Raw genomic sequence first — 17,668 nt, 5'->3', positions numbered from 1 at the left:
CTCATAGGTCCTGCGAAGGCTTATAACTACTTTGAGTTGAGGTTACCACCCCCCTCCAAAGATAAATCACCCCTAGAAAATTAGAACACCCCAAAAAAAATTTTAAACTTTTTCTTTTAAAACTACAATTAAAAGTGGGGGTTCGACTTCCCCCCAGCCTCATGGGCCCCTAGAGGCCTCTAGGGACGAATCTGCTAGTATGTTTTAGTGTAGCAACGCTGTTATAAATGTTTAATTTATACTTTAAGACAAGACACTCATTACCAAAACCTTGGAAAACTAATGAAAGGTTAATTAAGATAAAAGAGAGAAAAGTTTTTGCTTACTTTGTTGTTTATTTATCTTCTCAATTAATTAGAATTAGTTTACTTATAGTACATTAATTCTCTTTCAGGCTATCTTTAAATTCGTTTGCTGGGTGACGAGGGTCCAGCAACATTAAAAAACATCAGAACGCAAGGGCCTAAAAAATAGTTTTTAAAAAGTAGGGTGCAAATAGTTATTTATCGCATCATCGTATTAAAGACTGTTTTGTTAGACCCGAGGGGCCGAAGATCTGGGCTAGAACTTTATTTTAAAATTTGTGATAAATTATCTGTATTGCTATACATGATTTTTCTGTAGGGTTGAGAACTGGTTCTAATCCAGCGGATATTATCGGTTTGGAAGCCATACTGGAAATAATGTTTACTTTTATTTGTACAACTTAGATGTTAAGATCAATTATATAAGCTGCTTTTGAAGGATACAGCCGCTAGTTTATATAATTGTTTATAAAAGCCTCAAAATATAATTATTATAAACAGCTGGAAAATTATTACTTTCAAAAGTCTTTGAATGTTTGTAACAATGACTCAAAATAATGGATTTATTATCACTTGGATATTACATCAGATTATTATGAACTCTAATAAAGTAAAACTTGTAGCTGTCTAAATTTATCATCCAACCCCTTTACTCTATTACCTCCACTCCTGCAAGATGAAGGAACTAACCAATCATATCCATGTTAGCAACCGAAATTGGAGACAATTTTTCCCCTGTCAAAATATCCAGGTATATTGTATATCCATTCAGAGAATAAAGAAGACTAAATAAATAATTAAAAGCTGAACATGAAAGAAAACAATTACAATGTAACTTGTGTAAAAAGGATTAGTATTAAAATTAGAGATCTAAAGGGATAAGACAATGACCGATAAATTAATATATTAAATTATCCCTTCTGTAAATTACAATTGTGGTTGACATTTAACTTAATGAACCAAACAATAAAAATTCAATAATACCCTCAAATTTGTTAAGCCAACGAATAAGAAAACGTTATTATAAAACTTTGTAGACTAGTGTAATTAACAGACCAATGTCCCCTCCCTCCCTGATTAGGACAAGGACAAATATATCCATAAGCACTGAATCCTTATACTAAAGTAACAGGATGTTTGTCTGTTCGTTTGTGTCTGTGTATCTGTGTTTCTGTACCGAAGGATCTCGCTAACCGCTGAACCGATCGGGTTCTCCTCCTGGGAAGATTTTTAACTATTTTGGGGGAGGGTACAACCACCCTCCCAGGAGAAATGACAAAAAATCGAATATTTAAAAAATATATGGGAGACTTCAACGTAACCTAAAGAGAATTATCGTAACATAAAGAAGTAACGTAGAGACTTTAACAAATAAAAACATCTAAAGTGCCACTAGAGGTCTCTAGGGGCGTAGCCGCTAGTTAACAAATTAAGTATTTACTGCACAAAAACAAGTACGATTACATCCAAAAGCAGCGTAGATGTGTAATGTACTAATGATATTGAATAACAAGAATCACAACATCCAATAAAGCAAAGATCTAAAATCGTACAGTAGGCCAAATGAACTTTGACACTTGTAGGGTGTCAAAACGTAAGAGACAAATATTATTTTTAAGTCTTAACAAAATTGTACTTATATAAATTTGTTGCAAAATTGATTATATATAGGGTTCTATTTAAGAAGATACTTAAAGGACTTGATTTTTGAGATGATTTCCTTTAAATATTGCACCTTGTTATGCTTTAAATCATTTTACCAAAACAAGGATGACAACATCCATAAAAGCGAAGCACTAAAAAGGTAGGACAAACGGACATTAACACTTGAATAGTGTCAGAACTGAATAATCATAAATTATAAATTCATAAGGGTCAAAGCAAAATTGTAAGTAAATTTGTTAAAAAACTGCTTGATTCAGGATAATGTTTATGGACATACCTACATTTTTAGGACTTAATTATAGAGTTGCTTCGCTTATTATATTATACTTTGTTGTCCCAGGAATCAATATACCAAAAATCAGATCAATCAGATGATTAGTTCACATAAAAATTTGTTGTTAAAAAAGTAAAAAAATCAACATGGACGTACGGATATTTTGGTAATGATTATAGAGTTGCTACGCTTTCTAAATCGTACCTAACTACTAAAGGAATCACCATGCAAAATTTGAAATCGATAGGACAATTCTAACATGCCTAAATTAATGAAAAAAGCTATCCGTTACGGACGGACGTACGGACGGACCGACCCTAATTATAGAAAAGCTTCGCTTTTAAAAACAGATAGTTGATGTCAAAAATTATTAAAAATCAGCATGTTTTAAATTGACGTACAGACTTCCTGGTAAGGATTATAGAGTTGCTACGCTGTCTAAATCGTACCTAACTGTTATGGGAATCACCACTAAAAGTTTGAAATTAATAGGAAAATTATAACATGCCTAAATTAACGATATTTTATATGAAATCTGGTATATTTAACAAATGTATTGTCCTATTTAATCTAAACACTGAGAAAAGTTGTATAGAACAATTATGTTTGAAGTATTAGAATAAGAATTAATCTTAAACTGAAGGACCAAACCAAAATTCTTGAAAACTTTGGCTTTGATGCTTGAGGAATGGATATATTATTACTTGGATGTTACATCAGATTTTCATGTTCTCTAATAAAGTGAAACTCTTAGCGGGCTAAGAATAATGATACCCTTCCACCATCCCCTCCTACTGGATGAACGAACTGACCAATAAATGAGGTAAATGTTAGCAACCTAAATGGACAATTTTCCCCCTGTCATAATATCCATGTATATTCTATATCCATTGCTTGGGGTGAAGTTCCAAGGAGAAAGAAGGGAGCTGGTTATTAGTCAATGTATTTACTAAAGTAACAGGATGGCTGTGTGTTTGTCATTTCAAACAGATCTCTCTAACCGCTGAATCGCTTTGGATATCCTCTACAGTATTTTTTAGGGTCTAGGGAAGTTTTTACTTTTTTGCTTGTTTATTTCTGGGAGAGGCAACCTCCACCCTCTTAAGAGAAAAATCACAAATGCGAAGATTCATTATAAATATGTCTTTCTAACTAACTCTGGAATTGACTCACTCCAGGGACCTACTGGCATATGACAATGGCCGATAAATTGATGTACATCCCCAATGATGATGCACAAAACTACTCCCTCTGTAGATTACAATTAGTGGATGAAACGTTTGGATATTTAACTTAATGCACCAATCAGTATAAACTCAAATTTGTGAAGCCAAGGAATAAGAAAACGTTATTGTAAAACTTTGGGGACTAGTGTAATAAACAGCTCAATGTCCCCTCCTACCCTGATATATTCCTTATATTTCTATCTACGGACCCTTGGATGTTTATCTTCCTAGTTTGAAGACACATCAGGATAGTTGAAAGAAACACCAATCAGGCTTAAATCAGAGAGTTTCGCACGCCTTTCTTTAACAACTTCAAGACTTATACTTAGTAACAGAATGATCTAGTTAATTGTTAAATCACAATTTTTAGAACAAGCGTTAGGTAGATTTTAGGCTGATAGGTAAAGGGGGAGAGGTAACCCCATTAGTTTATTTCTTCTTTTCAATGTTGAATCTCTCTAGGCTAGATTTTAGCTACATAAAAAGAAGGTATAGTTACGGGCAAATTTGTATTGCCTGTATTTTGTACTCCTATTTTCTGAAGTAGTAAGGTTTTTTGTTTGGAGCTTAAGATCTCGAAAACTACTTAACCGAGTGTGTTTTCTATTTAAGCTTCACATATATATTCTATGGTGGTTTTGGCCATTTTATTTTCAGATTAAGATCTAAGGATGGTTTTAAGCTATATCGAAGCTTCGAATATAGAGCCCCTAGATGGTAGGGGCAAAACTGCTAGTATCTTAATAAATTAAGAAATGCCGTTGTTGGTTTCCACAGATTTAATTCAGAAATAAGAGGTATTCTATCTACGCGATAAATATTACTATTTTAAATCATCAAAAATAGAATACTAGCGGATATTCCCCTAGAGGCTTCCAGAGGCACTTGATATGTTATTGTTGAATTCAACAACCCCCCCCCCCCCCCTCAACCATTTTATTACAATTTAAAAAAACTATCGGCTTCGCCCCTAGCCACTAGGGGCTTTGCCCCAAGAGGTAATTAAAAAAAAATTAAGTACCCCCCCCCACTACTTTCCGTTAAAAAAAAATTAAGTACTCCAACTACTTTCTATTTTTAAAAAAATGGGGAGGGGTTTGTTTTTGGGGGGGTTGGGGTCGTAACTGTACCGCCCACCAAGAAAATAGCCTAAAACCACCACAGGACCAGTAGGTATTTACCCTGAAGAGTAGAATCCGATCGGTTCAGTGGTTACCGAGATCTTAAGGGACGGAAAGACAGACAGACATCGTTCTACAGTATTATAGATAAGCGCGCTTTTAATCCGATTTATTGACAGGTAAACTTACGCCGCACGCTCAGAGTGCATTTCAGAGTTATTTCAAAAGATTTAGACCCTTTTAGTACTTACTGAAATGATTTTAAAGAATGAAAGCTGTTAGGCCGTACGCAAATTTAAAAACGCTATAAGTTTTCTTACTCAGTATTTCCGTTTTTTTTATCTATTCTTTATGACTTTGCTTCCTGTAGTAGATGGGTGGCTTAGCATATAGTCCTGATAAATTTGATGCATTGCTTTCCTCTTTAACACTATTCCACAAAACAAAAGGTTGATGGTAAATCAACGTCAAAAGACAATACAAAATTACCCCTTGTGCAGATTACAATTAGTGGATGAATCGTGTGGACACTCAACTTGTTGAACCAACCAATTTATATTAAATATTAGTTCCCAAAGTTGTTGAGCCAAAGAATAAGAAAACATTACAAGACTTATGACTAGTGTAATAAACAGCCCAATGCCTCTTCCCTCCCTTTCTTTAAGTAGTTTTGAGGTGAACGTAGGACACAATAGACATAAAATATTCTGTTGAATTAACCATTATCTATCAATCTTCAAGAAAGTTCTTTTCTGTTGTCAATTTCTTAATCTTATCTTCAACTTGGTTTGTTTTGTAACACAGTGTGTTCTCTCCTAGGCAAGTAGATAGAGAGGAGTGAGAATCCTTTATTTCTATTTGTATGTGTAACTATTTTAATCATTCATGATATGGGCAGCATAATGTATTTTTAAAAACCATTTAGTTAGACCCAATTAAAAAGGAAAAGGTGTACTTTATCATTCCGAAATGTATTTTAGGTAAAATATACTCATTTTTAATCGCATCTCTAGTCGTAGTGAATCAAGCAATATTAGCTTGGTCGCTTTAGATTTAACTACCTAATGTATTTAAAGAATTTTTTAGAGGGGGGGGGGGGGGGTGGATATAAACTTTAAATTGACGACATACCCCAGCTATAGTAAAGTTGTATCACTAAAAAATAAATGAAATACCTAACTTGTAAAAATATCAAAAATTAAAAACAAAATTAATTTTTCAATTTTTATTTGTAAATAAATATTAATAACAAAAATGATGACCACAGATAAAGAATAACTATTTCAGTTATTTAAATGCGCTCTAACTAACTTCATCTTGAGTTATCAAACTAGAAATAGTTATCAACATAATATTAACTGGTAAAAAGTCTTTTTGTAGGAGAAGTAGGTACCACATTTTTATATGTTATCAGAACGAATTTATCATTGATAGGAGCCTTAATCACACAAGACTAGGAAAGCGTTTGTTGTGGTCACTTAAAAACAGTTTGTATTTATATATTCCAGTTTCAGGAACTCTGGTATTTGAGTTATAACAGTGTTGTTATCAGAACCAGCCGAGAGGGTGGCAGTCTAACCACTGGCATCCTAGTTCTTGGAACCAGTGGAGAGGAGGGCAATTATACCACTGGCACCCCCAATACTGAGCAGATAATTCACAGTTGGAGTTGTTCTCTGAAACATTTTAAAATCATGAAAATAATTATAAAATTTAGGACTCCTGCAATAAAAATTAAAATACGCGTGAGAGGATAAAATGCCACCTTCAAATGCACGACATGCACTTGTCATATCTATGAAATGGCTTGTGAGAATATTTAAAGAAGGCCAGGTGTACTAATATTTATAGAGGTGGGTTGCAAATTTAGCAGTAAATCATAAAACGATTAGTATTTTGAGAGTCGTGCAAAAGGGGGTGTCTTCAGCCCCCTGGCAAAATTAAGGGGGATGTATACACCCCCCCCCCCCCAAGTTGTCCTCCCCATAAATTCCCATAATAAAAAGCAGCCAAAAGGTGTAGAGGTAAAAAATGTGATAAGTTCTTTTGTTGTCTTTTGAGTTTGTTGATTTGACAATAAAAATTCACTCTTCTTTTATCCCCCCAGGCAAAACCCTGTGCACGCCACTGGTGTAAACCTTTAAAATAAAAAAAATACTTACGGCGAAGATGTAGAAAGAAGCAAGAATAACAATGGCCAAGAACATAGAGTTGTTGTAGAAAATGGAGAAAGTTGTTGCTTCATACTCAGCAACCTAAATTATTAAATATAGAAACATAGAGTAGTTATATAGAATATAGAGAAGGTTGTTGCTTCATACTCAGCAACCTAAATTATTAAAAATAGAAACATAGAGTAGTTATATAGAATAAAGAGAAGGTTGTTGATTCATACTCAGCAACCTAAATTATAAAATATAGAAACATAAAGTAGTTATATAGAATATACAGATGGTAAAAACATTTATATATTCTGGCGTGGAAATGTATAGAGAACAAGATCATATGCTTCTTAAAAATACACCAAGTATCAAGGTTAGACATTAAAAATTACTTTAATAAGGGTCATGCTGATAAAACATATTTATTATATGAAATAGGTTTAGAAACATGCTCTACTTTTCAAGTAAGAATCTTTAAAGACCTAAATACAGTTTACATTATATTTTGTGGGATGAATCAATCATATAACATCCAAAATGTTACATCATTTAACTCTATTCGTACCTTTTCCCCTTTTCATGAAGTCTACAGTTTAATGTAATTCAAAGTTGAAATAAAAATAGTTGGTATAACTTGATAAACCTAATTGAATTTGATGTGAGATAATTAACTTAATGAATTATGATAGAAAGGTAGACATATGCAGGGATAAAACAATTGCCGACAAATTGATATACATCCCCAATCATGATATACAAAATTACCCCTTTTATATTTAGTGGTTGAAACATTTGAATACTCAACTAAATGATCCAACCAATCAAAATCCAATTAAAGTCCCCAAGGTTATTAAGCCAACAAAAAGAAAACATTTGGGGATTAGAGTAATAAACAGTCAATTAACCCCTCCCTCCCTGGAGAATAGATATGTAACTTAACTAAACACTAATGCAGCACCTAAAGTTCTATATGTTAATTTAACCAAAAGACAAACAATATCAAAAAATGTATGGAGTCACAGGTTTATGAGGGTTTTCGGCTATTTTCTTTAAAGAACCAAAGCAACTGAAAAATTTAAATAACTTTAATATGAAAGGGGGAGAAAAGACCTTTAAGCCTTTAAACAAATTGTTTCCAGAATATTAATCACAGTGCTAGGTTGCTAACAGGGATGGAGGGGACAATGGACCGTATTTAGTCTGTACTCAAAATTTTTCTTTTTAGTTACCTTAAACACTTTGGGTACTTTTACTAAATCTTGATTAGTTGGATCAAACTAGCAGCGTATAAACTTTACACAAATATCAATCTACAGAAGGAATAATTTTGTCTATCATCATTGAGTTTTTTCTTTCATTGTTTTATCCCTAAAATCCCTGGGTTGTTAGTGATTATGCTAATTAGATTACTCTCACATCAAAACTAAATCTGATTTATCTTCTAGCTTAGATAAATATGGGGCTGCATGCTAAATATAAATAAACAAACTTATTTAGTTCATACCTAGTTGGTTTATGCAATACCAATAGGTTCAAATAGAAGGGAAGTTATTGGAAAGAGGCAATCTTAATATGATTTAGGATTAGTTCAAGCCTTTACCTAGTCAACCCGCCTCCCATTTTCAATCTTAGTTGTAGAAAGGTAAATTTTTTTTTGGAGAGTGGTTATTTTCTTTAGGGGACGATTTCTATTTGAAGGTAGGTGGTACCCTTCCCAAAAAAAGCTATAAATCTTTCCTTGGCCAATGAGGAGCTACAGTGTAAAGGAAAACCTTATCGTTTCAGCAATTAGGGAGATCCTTCAGTATACACATACTGACAGACAGACAGACATCCTCCTGTTACTTTAATAAAAGGATACCACTGGTTGTCTAATTAATAAATAATCAGCAAATAATCCTTATAATAAAGTAAAAGGATATCTTTCTGTATATCTGTCTGTGTGTGTGTGTGTACCGGAGGATCTCGCTAACCTTTATAGGGTAGCTTCTCAGGTCCTGGGAATTTTTATATCTAGTTTTAAAGAAACAAACCTCATTCTTCTTCCAGAGGATTCTCTCATCCTTCTCCTTCTTGCTGATCTTCTTATCATCCGCCACCTTGGCGTTCAACTCCTTGGCGACAGCGGCCTCCCTCTTATTAGCTAGCTTGTGCTTCAGAACGTGCTTTGTGTTTTTGTAGGCAAAGGCCAAAAGCCAGGTTGAGACCAAAGTTCCTAAATAAAGAAAAGATTTAAAATAAAGTTTATTGAAAAAATTATGAAGAAACCTGTTATTATCCTCAAACGAACAAGTGAACTAAAACAGTTATAAGCGTAGCATCTTTATAATAATCATTTTGAGACCATTATTTGAGAGGTACTTGAGCCACCACAAATTACGAGAAGCAATAAAAACATTTTTAATGGGTGTAAATGAAAGCATAGATTTTAACCCTTAAAAAACATTTTCAGAGGATAAAAAAAAATGTTGTAGAAGCACTATCTTTTAAGTTGAACTGTCTGCCTTGAAAATGTACTAGTTGTTACGTCTCTATTCTCTAGGTGTGGGTTTAAAATAGGCTAAAACTATCCTCAAGACATATTAGTTTCCCTGAAAAATAAAAGCAATAAGACCAGGAATTTTATGAGAACTTAGGCTACAGATAAAAAAAAGCTTGCTACTTTATAATATAGGATAAAGTTGAACTTACCAATGACGAACATGATAGCATATGCAGACATATCAACACTGTGCACCCTCCAGTACAACCACACTGGGATGGCAGACACTATAAAAGCATTTCCGTAGAAAAGTGCGCTGGACTTGGTCGACACGTTCTTGTTGAAACCCTCCAACAAGAGCTCCTCCTCCCGGGTGATCTTCATTTTGGGCGGCATTTTATAAAATGTGTGTCTGTAAAAAGAACATAAAAATTGAGAAACAAGTAATTTTGGTAGCGCGTACATTGGTTACTTAAATTACCATCATAAATACAAATTTAACAACAATGATTCTAAATATATACATAAAATATAAATTCATCGCATAGACATACATAATAGCATTATTTGTTAATTAAAAAGCCAGCTTATGTAAACTTTTTTATTAACAAATAAAGCTTTAATACGAGTAGAATTTGAGTCCATTTCTTCGAAGAGATCTCAAACTCCTACAATGATATTGTTGATGGGGATGTGAATGAGCTTGACAAAGAATCCGATAAATCCCATGATGGCGAAGCCGATAGCGGTGGCAATGGCAATCTTCTGGAACTCCTTTCTGTCAGGCTTGGTACATCTCTTAACCAACCTTAATAACAATAGCAATTAGAATAAAATTTACAAAGTTTAATCATTACTTGAACAGATAAAGGATCCTACTATGTTTATTTAACAAATCAGATAATGTATTTAATAACGAGAAATATTCAATAGGTTTCACAAGAAGAATGTAAAAATAAAATAATGTTAATAATCAATCTATAGAAAAATATCACAAGTTGCGGGGCCGGGTTTAGCTCAACTCTCAACAACAACGACGTAAACAACTTAAATGTAATGGTTTTTAATTTCCAATCAAAAGACTAGAGAAAGGGCTGTTTTTCTATATACCTATTGCTTAGAACAAAATCACTAGTTATTACGATTTTAAACTAACAAGATATAAAGAATCTGTCTGTAACTAATAATATCAGTAACCGCTGGATCGATATATTATATCTCGTTGCAGTTAGTATAGTACTTATAGGTTCAAAACTATTTACGGGTTTAATGAATTAAGCCGTTCTAAGATAAATCTTTAGCCGATACACTACATCAACCCCTCACCCCCCCCCCCCAAAAAAAAAATATGATATTATAATAGAAAAACCTCAACCATTAGGTAATATTATACCTAAATATTCAAATTTCAAACAAATCTTTCAAATTTTAGAACCACCGGATGCGCTATTTATCGTCTAGTTAGAAGCTCTGCATTAAACGAAGTAAGACTGAGAGAAAAGTAGCCCAAAACCATCTTAGGACCAGAGTATAACCATCCCAATAAATTTTAAAATCCGTGGACTTAAATAATACCTGATTGAGTCCTTGCTGAACTTCTTCAGAGGCTCCAATGCAACAACGATCTGGTCCATTTTTGTTTGTAGGGGTTGTTCTGAAAAATAATAATATAAAATCACTTTAAAATGATAAAAAAATTAAATTTATATAAATAACAGTTCACTGTTAGGCTATTAAAATGACTAACTTTCGAGTATTAAAATGAAGGCATAACTTCCAACACATAGAATAGAATAATATTGTTTTATGTAGTGTTGTCTCTCTCTCTCTCTCTAGCAGACAAAATAACTCCACGTCACAGCAAATGTTCCCAAACTCTCCACGTCTCGCTACGACCCGGTTTATACAAACTACACGATGTTATACGTCATCAACTACAAACAGTTACAACTACACGATGTTATAAAAACAGGGATAAATATACGATTTTCAGGTTAAAGTATGGGCCCCCATCCAATCTTGTAAAAAAAACATTCTATATAAAGATTTTGATACCCCTAATTCCAAACCCTTCCAATCGAAAATTGATTAAATAGAGGGCGTAATCTAACACGGCGGGGCTTCCCTTTACCCAATATATATAACCTATATAACCTAACCTCAGCCAAAAAAAACATCAAACGAAAAAGGCAGGGTAAGAGGTTTTAATTAAAAACGGGGGCTAAGTTACACTACTGAACTTGATTTGTGTCTAAATTTGCATAGTTCAAAATCATATCTAAATATTTTCCTAAATAATTTAAACATAGAAATTATAAAATATATTTACCCTGAATTCTACTACCTGCTTTTGTTTTTATTCACTAGCAGACAAATTTCAGTTTAACAGAGTGTACAACATTTTAAAGAAGATATTTTTTTTTAGATTAATTAAAACATTTTAAAAAAATAATTTTGTATTCATCACCAATGCTGTTCTTTTTCTTTTTTTCTTCTCTTTTTTACCAATCATTGAAAAAATCTTTAGTGGAAAATACTTGTTAAAAAAAGTTGATAACCTGTACAAAATCTTTCTAGCAGACCGTAAATTTTATAACATCTGATTCTTGTTATTGTTATATTATATTATTTTTAATTTTACATAAACTTATTGAATATTTTGTATTAAGGTTGTTTAATTTCTATCATGTTAAAAGTACAGCTAGTCAAGGAGGGAGCGGAAACTGGGCTGTTTATTAAACTATTGCACAAAGTTTTTACAGACCGTTTTCTTTTTCGTTGGCTCAACAGCTTTGTGGATCGACTTTTATTGAATTTTACTGGTAGGCCATTAAGTTGAATATCTAAACGTTTCAACTACCAATTGTAATTTATAGAAGTAGTTATTTTGTATCATAATTGGGGATGTACATTAACTTATCGGTCATTGTAATATTCCGTTAGACTTAACTCTATAAACTTCAACTTAGCTCTATTTGAGTTTATTGTTTTCCATAGATGTTTTTTTACAGTTTCCTCATATAAGGTTGTCTGGTAATTATCATTAAATGTCAAACTACTAAACTAAAAACTTAAATCTTTCGATAATAAAAAACTATACTGTCCCCTGTTTTTTTTTACTTTAATTCTTGGGCGTGTCCTAACTAGTTCTAATATTTCATGCATGGAATTAAGAGTATAAAAATCATCATATCGTCCCTAATTAACTATAAATTTATAAAAGATAGACCAATATAAGATGTTTTCTTTTATCGATTATGTTCAATTTCGTTTTTAAAATTCATGTATTTAAAATTAAATATTTTTCAGGCACAATACTCAAAAGATGGCAACTTCTCACAAAGGGTTAACAGACGTACCCCTGCATGGCAAACTGTCTGCCCAGTACAAAACCACTTTTGCGTATCCAACTATCAAAGACAGATGTCCGGTTATTCTCTGCAAGGTGAGAAATTATAATTTTTGGTAAAATTAAGTGATTCAACTATTATACAATTAATTATACAATGAATATTAAAAAATAATGCTTTTCCTTTAAACTATGTTCTAATTAAAACCAATTTTTACATATTTTTTAGATCATAGATCATTTATACCGAGAGAGGATAAATATCGGAAATAAATACGGATCTGAAGCACAAGAAAAGATTAAAGGAATCATAGAACAACTTTCAAAATTAAGGTAGATATTGTGTGTTGACTGATTTAAAAAAAAGTTATTTCAAATCAATAAAATTGTAAGTTAATATATAAAAGTTTCATAAATCAATCCCTCAAAATTTTTATCACTGTATCTGTTACTATTAACTACGCCCCTAGAGGCCTCTAGGGACCTTTGAGGATGGATGGTGAGGGGGGGGGGATGCGTTGCAGGGGGGGGGGGTTAAGTCATAAAAATAAAATTTCTGGGTGGTGGGAGTAATTTTTCAGGGGCGATTTTTTCTTAAGAGGGTGGTTGTATCCTCCCCAAAATAGTCTCCAAATTTCCCAGATACTAATAAAAAGAACCATATCGGTTCAGCGGTTACAGAGATCCTTTTGAACAGACAGACACAGATCGTGTTTATTTTATATAAAGATGAAAATTGCAGGTATGAGATGCAAACCAACAAAGCCATAACAGAACTGGATGATACTGGGCCAGGAACAGAGATCTGGAATCAATACCTGTCTGATAATGCTTCTAGTGGTGCTGGCATAACCTGGTATGAGGCTACTTGGATGTGGGCTGAGTGTTATATGTACAGGCAGGATTATGTTATATCATCTCAATAAACATTATTTAACTTCTGCTTACGTATCAATTTTAGTTCATCATAGTTCTACAAAATATAATTACGATTATTTTTATCCTAGGCATTTATTTTACTTAAGGCTTTTACTGAAACTTAGTATTGGTCCTTAGTAGGTTTAAGGCTATTTGAGAGTAAAAGTTAAAGGGAGGGAAAGTCATTATTCGTTACAGTAAAAAACACTCCCTCAACTAAGCTGTAACCAAAAACAGATTTCAGCTGATTTTTTTGCGCGACTTTGGGGATTAAATCTTCATAGTAAAGACGACCAAATATTAATTCAGATTTATTTCGTTTGGTGGCTAGGTATACCTAATTCCTTCCTTTAACCAACTTAAATAACATATAAAAAAATACAGGAGGATACTAAGTTCGTTTGTTCAATCTGTCGAACTTAAAGATTTTGACTTCTTTGTTCACCAGAAAGAGGAAGGTTTCCATGAATCTGTGGAGTCCATGTCACACCTTGGTGTTTGGTTGGAAAAAGAGTTGGAGAATGCTTCACAACACTCCAAAACTCAGATGGAATCAAATTTTAAAACCCTCATTAGAATATCATTGTGGGGCAACAAGTAAGTTCAAAGTTTCTCAAAAAAGATTTTTAAACTAAAATTACAATGTAGAAGTTTTATATACAATAAACAAGTATTTAAAAAAAGATTGGAATAAGACATTTTTAAAAAACTAATAAACTATTTAGCAAATACAATCAAAGGGAAGATTTGTTTTCTGGGTTTACATACTTCCATTTAATCTTTTCTTCTTATGACCGTTTTCGGTCTTGTTTCAAGTGACACTAAAAAACTAAAATATCGTTCCAACAATTCTTGAATTATATTGTTTTTAATGTTCTAACATGGACATTATTCATTGGTCAGTTTGTTCATCTAGTAGGTGAGGAGGGGATGGGGTAATGGGTGTATTGTTATTTTAGCCGGCTATAAGTTTTACTTTATTAGAGTACATGATAATCTGGTGTAAGATCCAAGTAATAATAAATCCATTATAAGATGTGACCTGTCCATATCAGCTGGAAGTAAACAGTCAGCCAGTGGGAATATTGTGGAACAGCTGGAGCACCTGGAACCAAATATACTCACAGATTCTTCACATCGGGCTTGGAAGGAATGTTTAATACATCAAAATCAATTTAATACTCTAATTTTTCAAATGAACGCCTACAAAAATAAGTTGTTTTCCAGGGATCTAAGGGGATAAGACAATGGCCGATAAATTGATGTACATCCCAAGTGATAGCATCTTTTAGATAACAAATTGAAACGTTTGGACACTCAACTAATTAAAGCAACCATTAAAATTCAATAAAAATACCAAAGGTTGTAAAGCCAACGAATAAGAAAAATTATTATAAGACTTTGGGGACTAGAGTAATAAACACTAAACAGCCCAATATCCCCTCTCTCACCAAATAGAGACCTCTAAAATAATCACAATGATAAAAAGGCCAAAAAAGACACATTTGAAATAGTTACATCAATATTTTTATAAAGCTAAACATAATTTTAATTGTCAGTGTTTGGAGGCTGGTGACTCCAATCAAATTATTGATATTATCATGGACAATGCAGGATTTGAACTATTTACTGATCTTTGTCTGGCGGACTATCTGTGTTCAGCTAAACTTGTTAAAAAGGTAAATTTGAAAAATGTAATACTTTTAAATCCTGAGGTTCGATTTAGATCTTCTTATTTTGATTTACTTTCTGTTGGAGAATTTTCAATCAGCGCATTTAAAATATTTGAAGAATTGATTTTTTTTATCTCATATCTCAGTAACCGGGTGTCTATGTTTGTTTCCTTAGATCTCGTAAACGGCTGTACCGACCGTTGCACTATTTGTAGGAAAGTTTCATATTGCTCTTGAAAGATTTAGGCATTTTTTTAGCTAGGGGGCGGGGGCTTGGGGGAAGGATAACAACATCTCATTTGTGTAAAATAAAAGATAATAGTGAACATATAATTATAATTTTTTAGGTTAGATTTCGTCTTAAGAACCAGCCATGGTTTGTATCTGACACAAATTTACATGATTTTGAATGGTGCATAAACTCTCTCTCAAACAACCAAGCTCACCCAGAACTAAAATCCTTAGGTGATATTTTTGATCTTTTTTTTTGTTGTAGACTAATGCTTTTTTGAAAATAAGAAAGAATAGTTGTTTTTATTTTTGTCTAACCACTCTAGGGGCCCAAACCCTGCGGGGATACATACCCTATACCCACTACAACCTATCCTAACAAGGGCAGTAAAACACAAGTAAACGCAAAAAACTACGAACACTTTCTCTATTATTTTAAAATAGGAATGGGGTCTATGCTTGATTAGGCAATTTTAGGAGACCACCAACATTTAACTTTATCTAACTTTCTTGCAGGATCTCGTTGGAAAAATTATGTATCAGTTGGCGACTGGGAAATTCTAGTTGATCCTTTCTGGACGTATCCCCATGTGTACAGCGAGATGGAGGGTTGTGACCCCCAGCTGTATGCTGCTCTGGCTCAAGCTAATATGCTCATATTTAAAGGAGATCTAAATTATAGAAAACTTGTGGGGGATATTAATTGGGAAACAACGGCATCATTCAAAACTGCCCTTCAGGTAATACTTATATCTGTACATTTATAGAAGAGTCAGGATTACTGTTAGTCTGTTTTTACGAAATAAAAAAATCACGCTTTCACAATATTTTCTTTTCCCTTTTAAACTAAAATTTCCAGGCTTTTGATTGATGTTAAATAGCATATACGTTGTTACTCTACATATGAATGTTGCCATCCTTGCTTACTTTCTTTAATTGCTTCATTATGACATAGGTCCTTTTTTTTCCCTGTCAAAACTGGAAATCGATTTATTATTACTTGGATGTTGAACTCTAATAGATACTCGCAGCTGGCTAAAATAACGATACCCTTTACCCCATCGCCTCCTACTTGATGAACGAACTGACCATTAATTTGTTAGCAATCTAAATTGACGACAAATTTTCCACTGTCAATATATTCACGTTTATTCTACATCCATTAAACATTGAGCACGAATTTTGGCAAACCAAAATAATTTTTATGTATATTTTCAGGGATTTCTTCCATCCAATATTCTTTCCCTACGCACCCTGAAGGCTGATGTAGTGGTTGGTCTGTCCGAGGGTCAGGCGGAAAATCTTTCAACCATGGACAAACAGTGGATGGTCACTGGTAACTGGGGGGTCATCCAGTTCACTGAGTCGCAATAATATGCAGAACTACAAAAAAAAGTTGGGGGTTACCCAGGGATCTAAAGGGATAAGACAATTGCCGATAAATTGAATAACATACCCAATGATGATGCACAAAATTGTCCCTTTCGTAGAATAAAATTAGTGGTTGAAACGATAAACACTCAACTTAATAAACTAATCAATCAAAATTCAAGTCCCCAAAGTTATTAAGTCAACGAATAAGTAAATTTATAATACAAAGTATCTTAAGATCTCTGTGGTGGTTTTAGGCTATTTTCTTGGGGGGTGGGACACCCCCAACCCCCCAAAAAACAAAAAATTCCCCCATTTTTTTTTGCTGAAGATTTTCTTTGTTCTTTAATTTTTTTTATCACCTCTTGGGGCAAAGCCCCTAGAGGCTAGGGGCGAAGCCACTAGTGTTATTATATAACAGCCCATTGTCCCCTCTCTCTCTGGGTTTACCTAACTTGATTAATAAGCATATCTATGGCATAATAGGCAATCCATCAAGGAGATATACTTTTTATTTTTATGTGATTCTACATAATATTGTCTTAACAAAATCTTCATTTTTTTCTTCGTGAAAAATATCCAATGCCGTTGATTATTATTTGATGAACTTTTTATGTGTTTATTAGTTATAAGCATCTATTTTGTATAATGATATGCATAGTTGTTTTAGCTTAATTGTAATAAATTTTATCATTTAAAATACCAATTCTTATTAATCAAAGTATTTTTTTCGATTAATGATATAATTATCTAATTGTTTAAGTCGTAGTTTGAATTGTTAATCGCACTGTAAAGCCATTTGAAGTTAGGTTAATATTAGGTTAATAAGGTTAAATAAGCGTTAATTTTGTTTATAAACATTGAGGTTTTAATGAATTTATTGTCAATTGA

The 17,668-nt window shown here is 33.0% G+C and overlaps 3 protein-coding genes across 3 annotated transcripts; 1 reads left to right on the top strand and 2 right to left on the bottom strand.

Moving 5' to 3' along the window:
• Window positions 1-5,801: 5,801 nt before the first annotated feature.
• On the bottom strand, window positions 5,802-9,700 carry LOC145316408 (translocon-associated protein subunit gamma). Its single transcript, XM_080156878.1, has 4 exons — window positions 9,445-9,700; window positions 8,787-8,968; window positions 6,754-6,846; window positions 5,802-6,267 (listed from the first exon to the last, which is right to left on the bottom strand). Exons 1-4 carry the CDS (start codon window positions 9,698-9,700, stop codon window positions 6,181-6,183), a joined length of 618 nt encoding a protein of 205 aa, XP_080013004.1. The 3' UTR covers window positions 5,802-6,180.
• Window positions 9,647-11,107, bottom strand: LOC145316409 (protein transport protein Sec61 subunit gamma). The gene is made up of 2 exons (XM_080156879.1): window positions 10,811-11,107; window positions 9,647-10,043 (listed from the first exon to the last, which is right to left on the bottom strand). Exons 1-2 carry the CDS (start codon window positions 10,867-10,869, stop codon window positions 9,896-9,898), a joined length of 207 nt encoding a protein of 68 aa, XP_080013005.1. The 5' UTR covers window positions 10,870-11,107; the 3' UTR covers window positions 9,647-9,895.
• A 1,437-nt stretch (window positions 11,108-12,544) lies between these two features.
• On the top strand, window positions 12,545-17,477 carry LOC145316407 (damage-control phosphatase 1-like). The gene is made up of 9 exons (XM_080156877.1): window positions 12,545-12,680; window positions 12,814-12,917; window positions 13,327-13,482; window positions 13,887-14,099; window positions 14,538-14,652; window positions 15,062-15,181; window positions 15,523-15,640; window positions 15,923-16,146; window positions 16,625-17,477. Exons 1-9 carry the CDS (start codon window positions 12,561-12,563, stop codon window positions 16,778-16,780), a joined length of 1,326 nt encoding a protein of 441 aa, XP_080013003.1. The 5' UTR covers window positions 12,545-12,560; the 3' UTR covers window positions 16,781-17,477.
• Window positions 17,478-17,668: the final 191 nt, after the last annotated feature.

This window comes from Acartia tonsa, chromosome 4 (genome assembly GCF_053477335.1).
Source record: "Acartia tonsa isolate MP-2025a chromosome 4, ASM5347733v1, whole genome shotgun sequence".
Classification (NCBI taxonomy): domain Eukaryota; kingdom Metazoa; phylum Arthropoda; class Copepoda; order Calanoida; family Acartiidae; genus Acartia; species Acartia tonsa.
This window is presented reverse-complemented; position numbering and strand designations above follow the sequence as displayed.

Excerpts from the sequence above, each read along its gene's own strand:
- LOC145316408 (XM_080156878.1), bottom strand. The coding sequence starts at position 9,700 with ATGTACGCGCTACCAAAATTACTTGTTTCTCAATTTTTATGTTCTTTT. Across the intron at positions 8,969-9,444 it reads TGCTATCATGTTCGTCATTG|GAACTTTGGTCTCAACCTGG; the intron begins GTAAGTTCAACT and ends TTCTTTATTTAG. Across the intron at positions 6,268-6,753 it reads CTTCTTTCTACATCTTCGCC|AGAACAACTCCAACTGTGAA; the intron begins GTAAGTATTTTT and ends AAAATGTTTCAG.
- LOC145316409 (XM_080156879.1), bottom strand. The coding sequence starts at position 10,869 with ATGGACCAGATCGTTGTTGCATTGGAGCCTCTGAAGAAGTTCAGCAAG. Across the intron at positions 10,044-10,810 it reads TTCAGCAAGGACTCAATCAG|GTTGGTTAAGAGATGTACCA; the intron begins GTATTATTTAAG and ends ATTGTTATTAAG.
- LOC145316407 (XM_080156877.1), top strand. The coding sequence starts at position 12,561 with ATGGCAACTTCTCACAAAGGGTTAACAGACGTACCCCTGCATGGCAAA. Across the intron at positions 14,100-14,537 it reads ATATCATTGTGGGGCAACAA|ATGTGACCTGTCCATATCAG; the intron begins GTAAGTTCAAAG and ends ATCCATTATAAG. Across the intron at positions 16,147-16,624 it reads CATTCAAAACTGCCCTTCAG|GGATTTCTTCCATCCAATAT; the intron begins GTAATACTTATA and ends GTATATTTTCAG.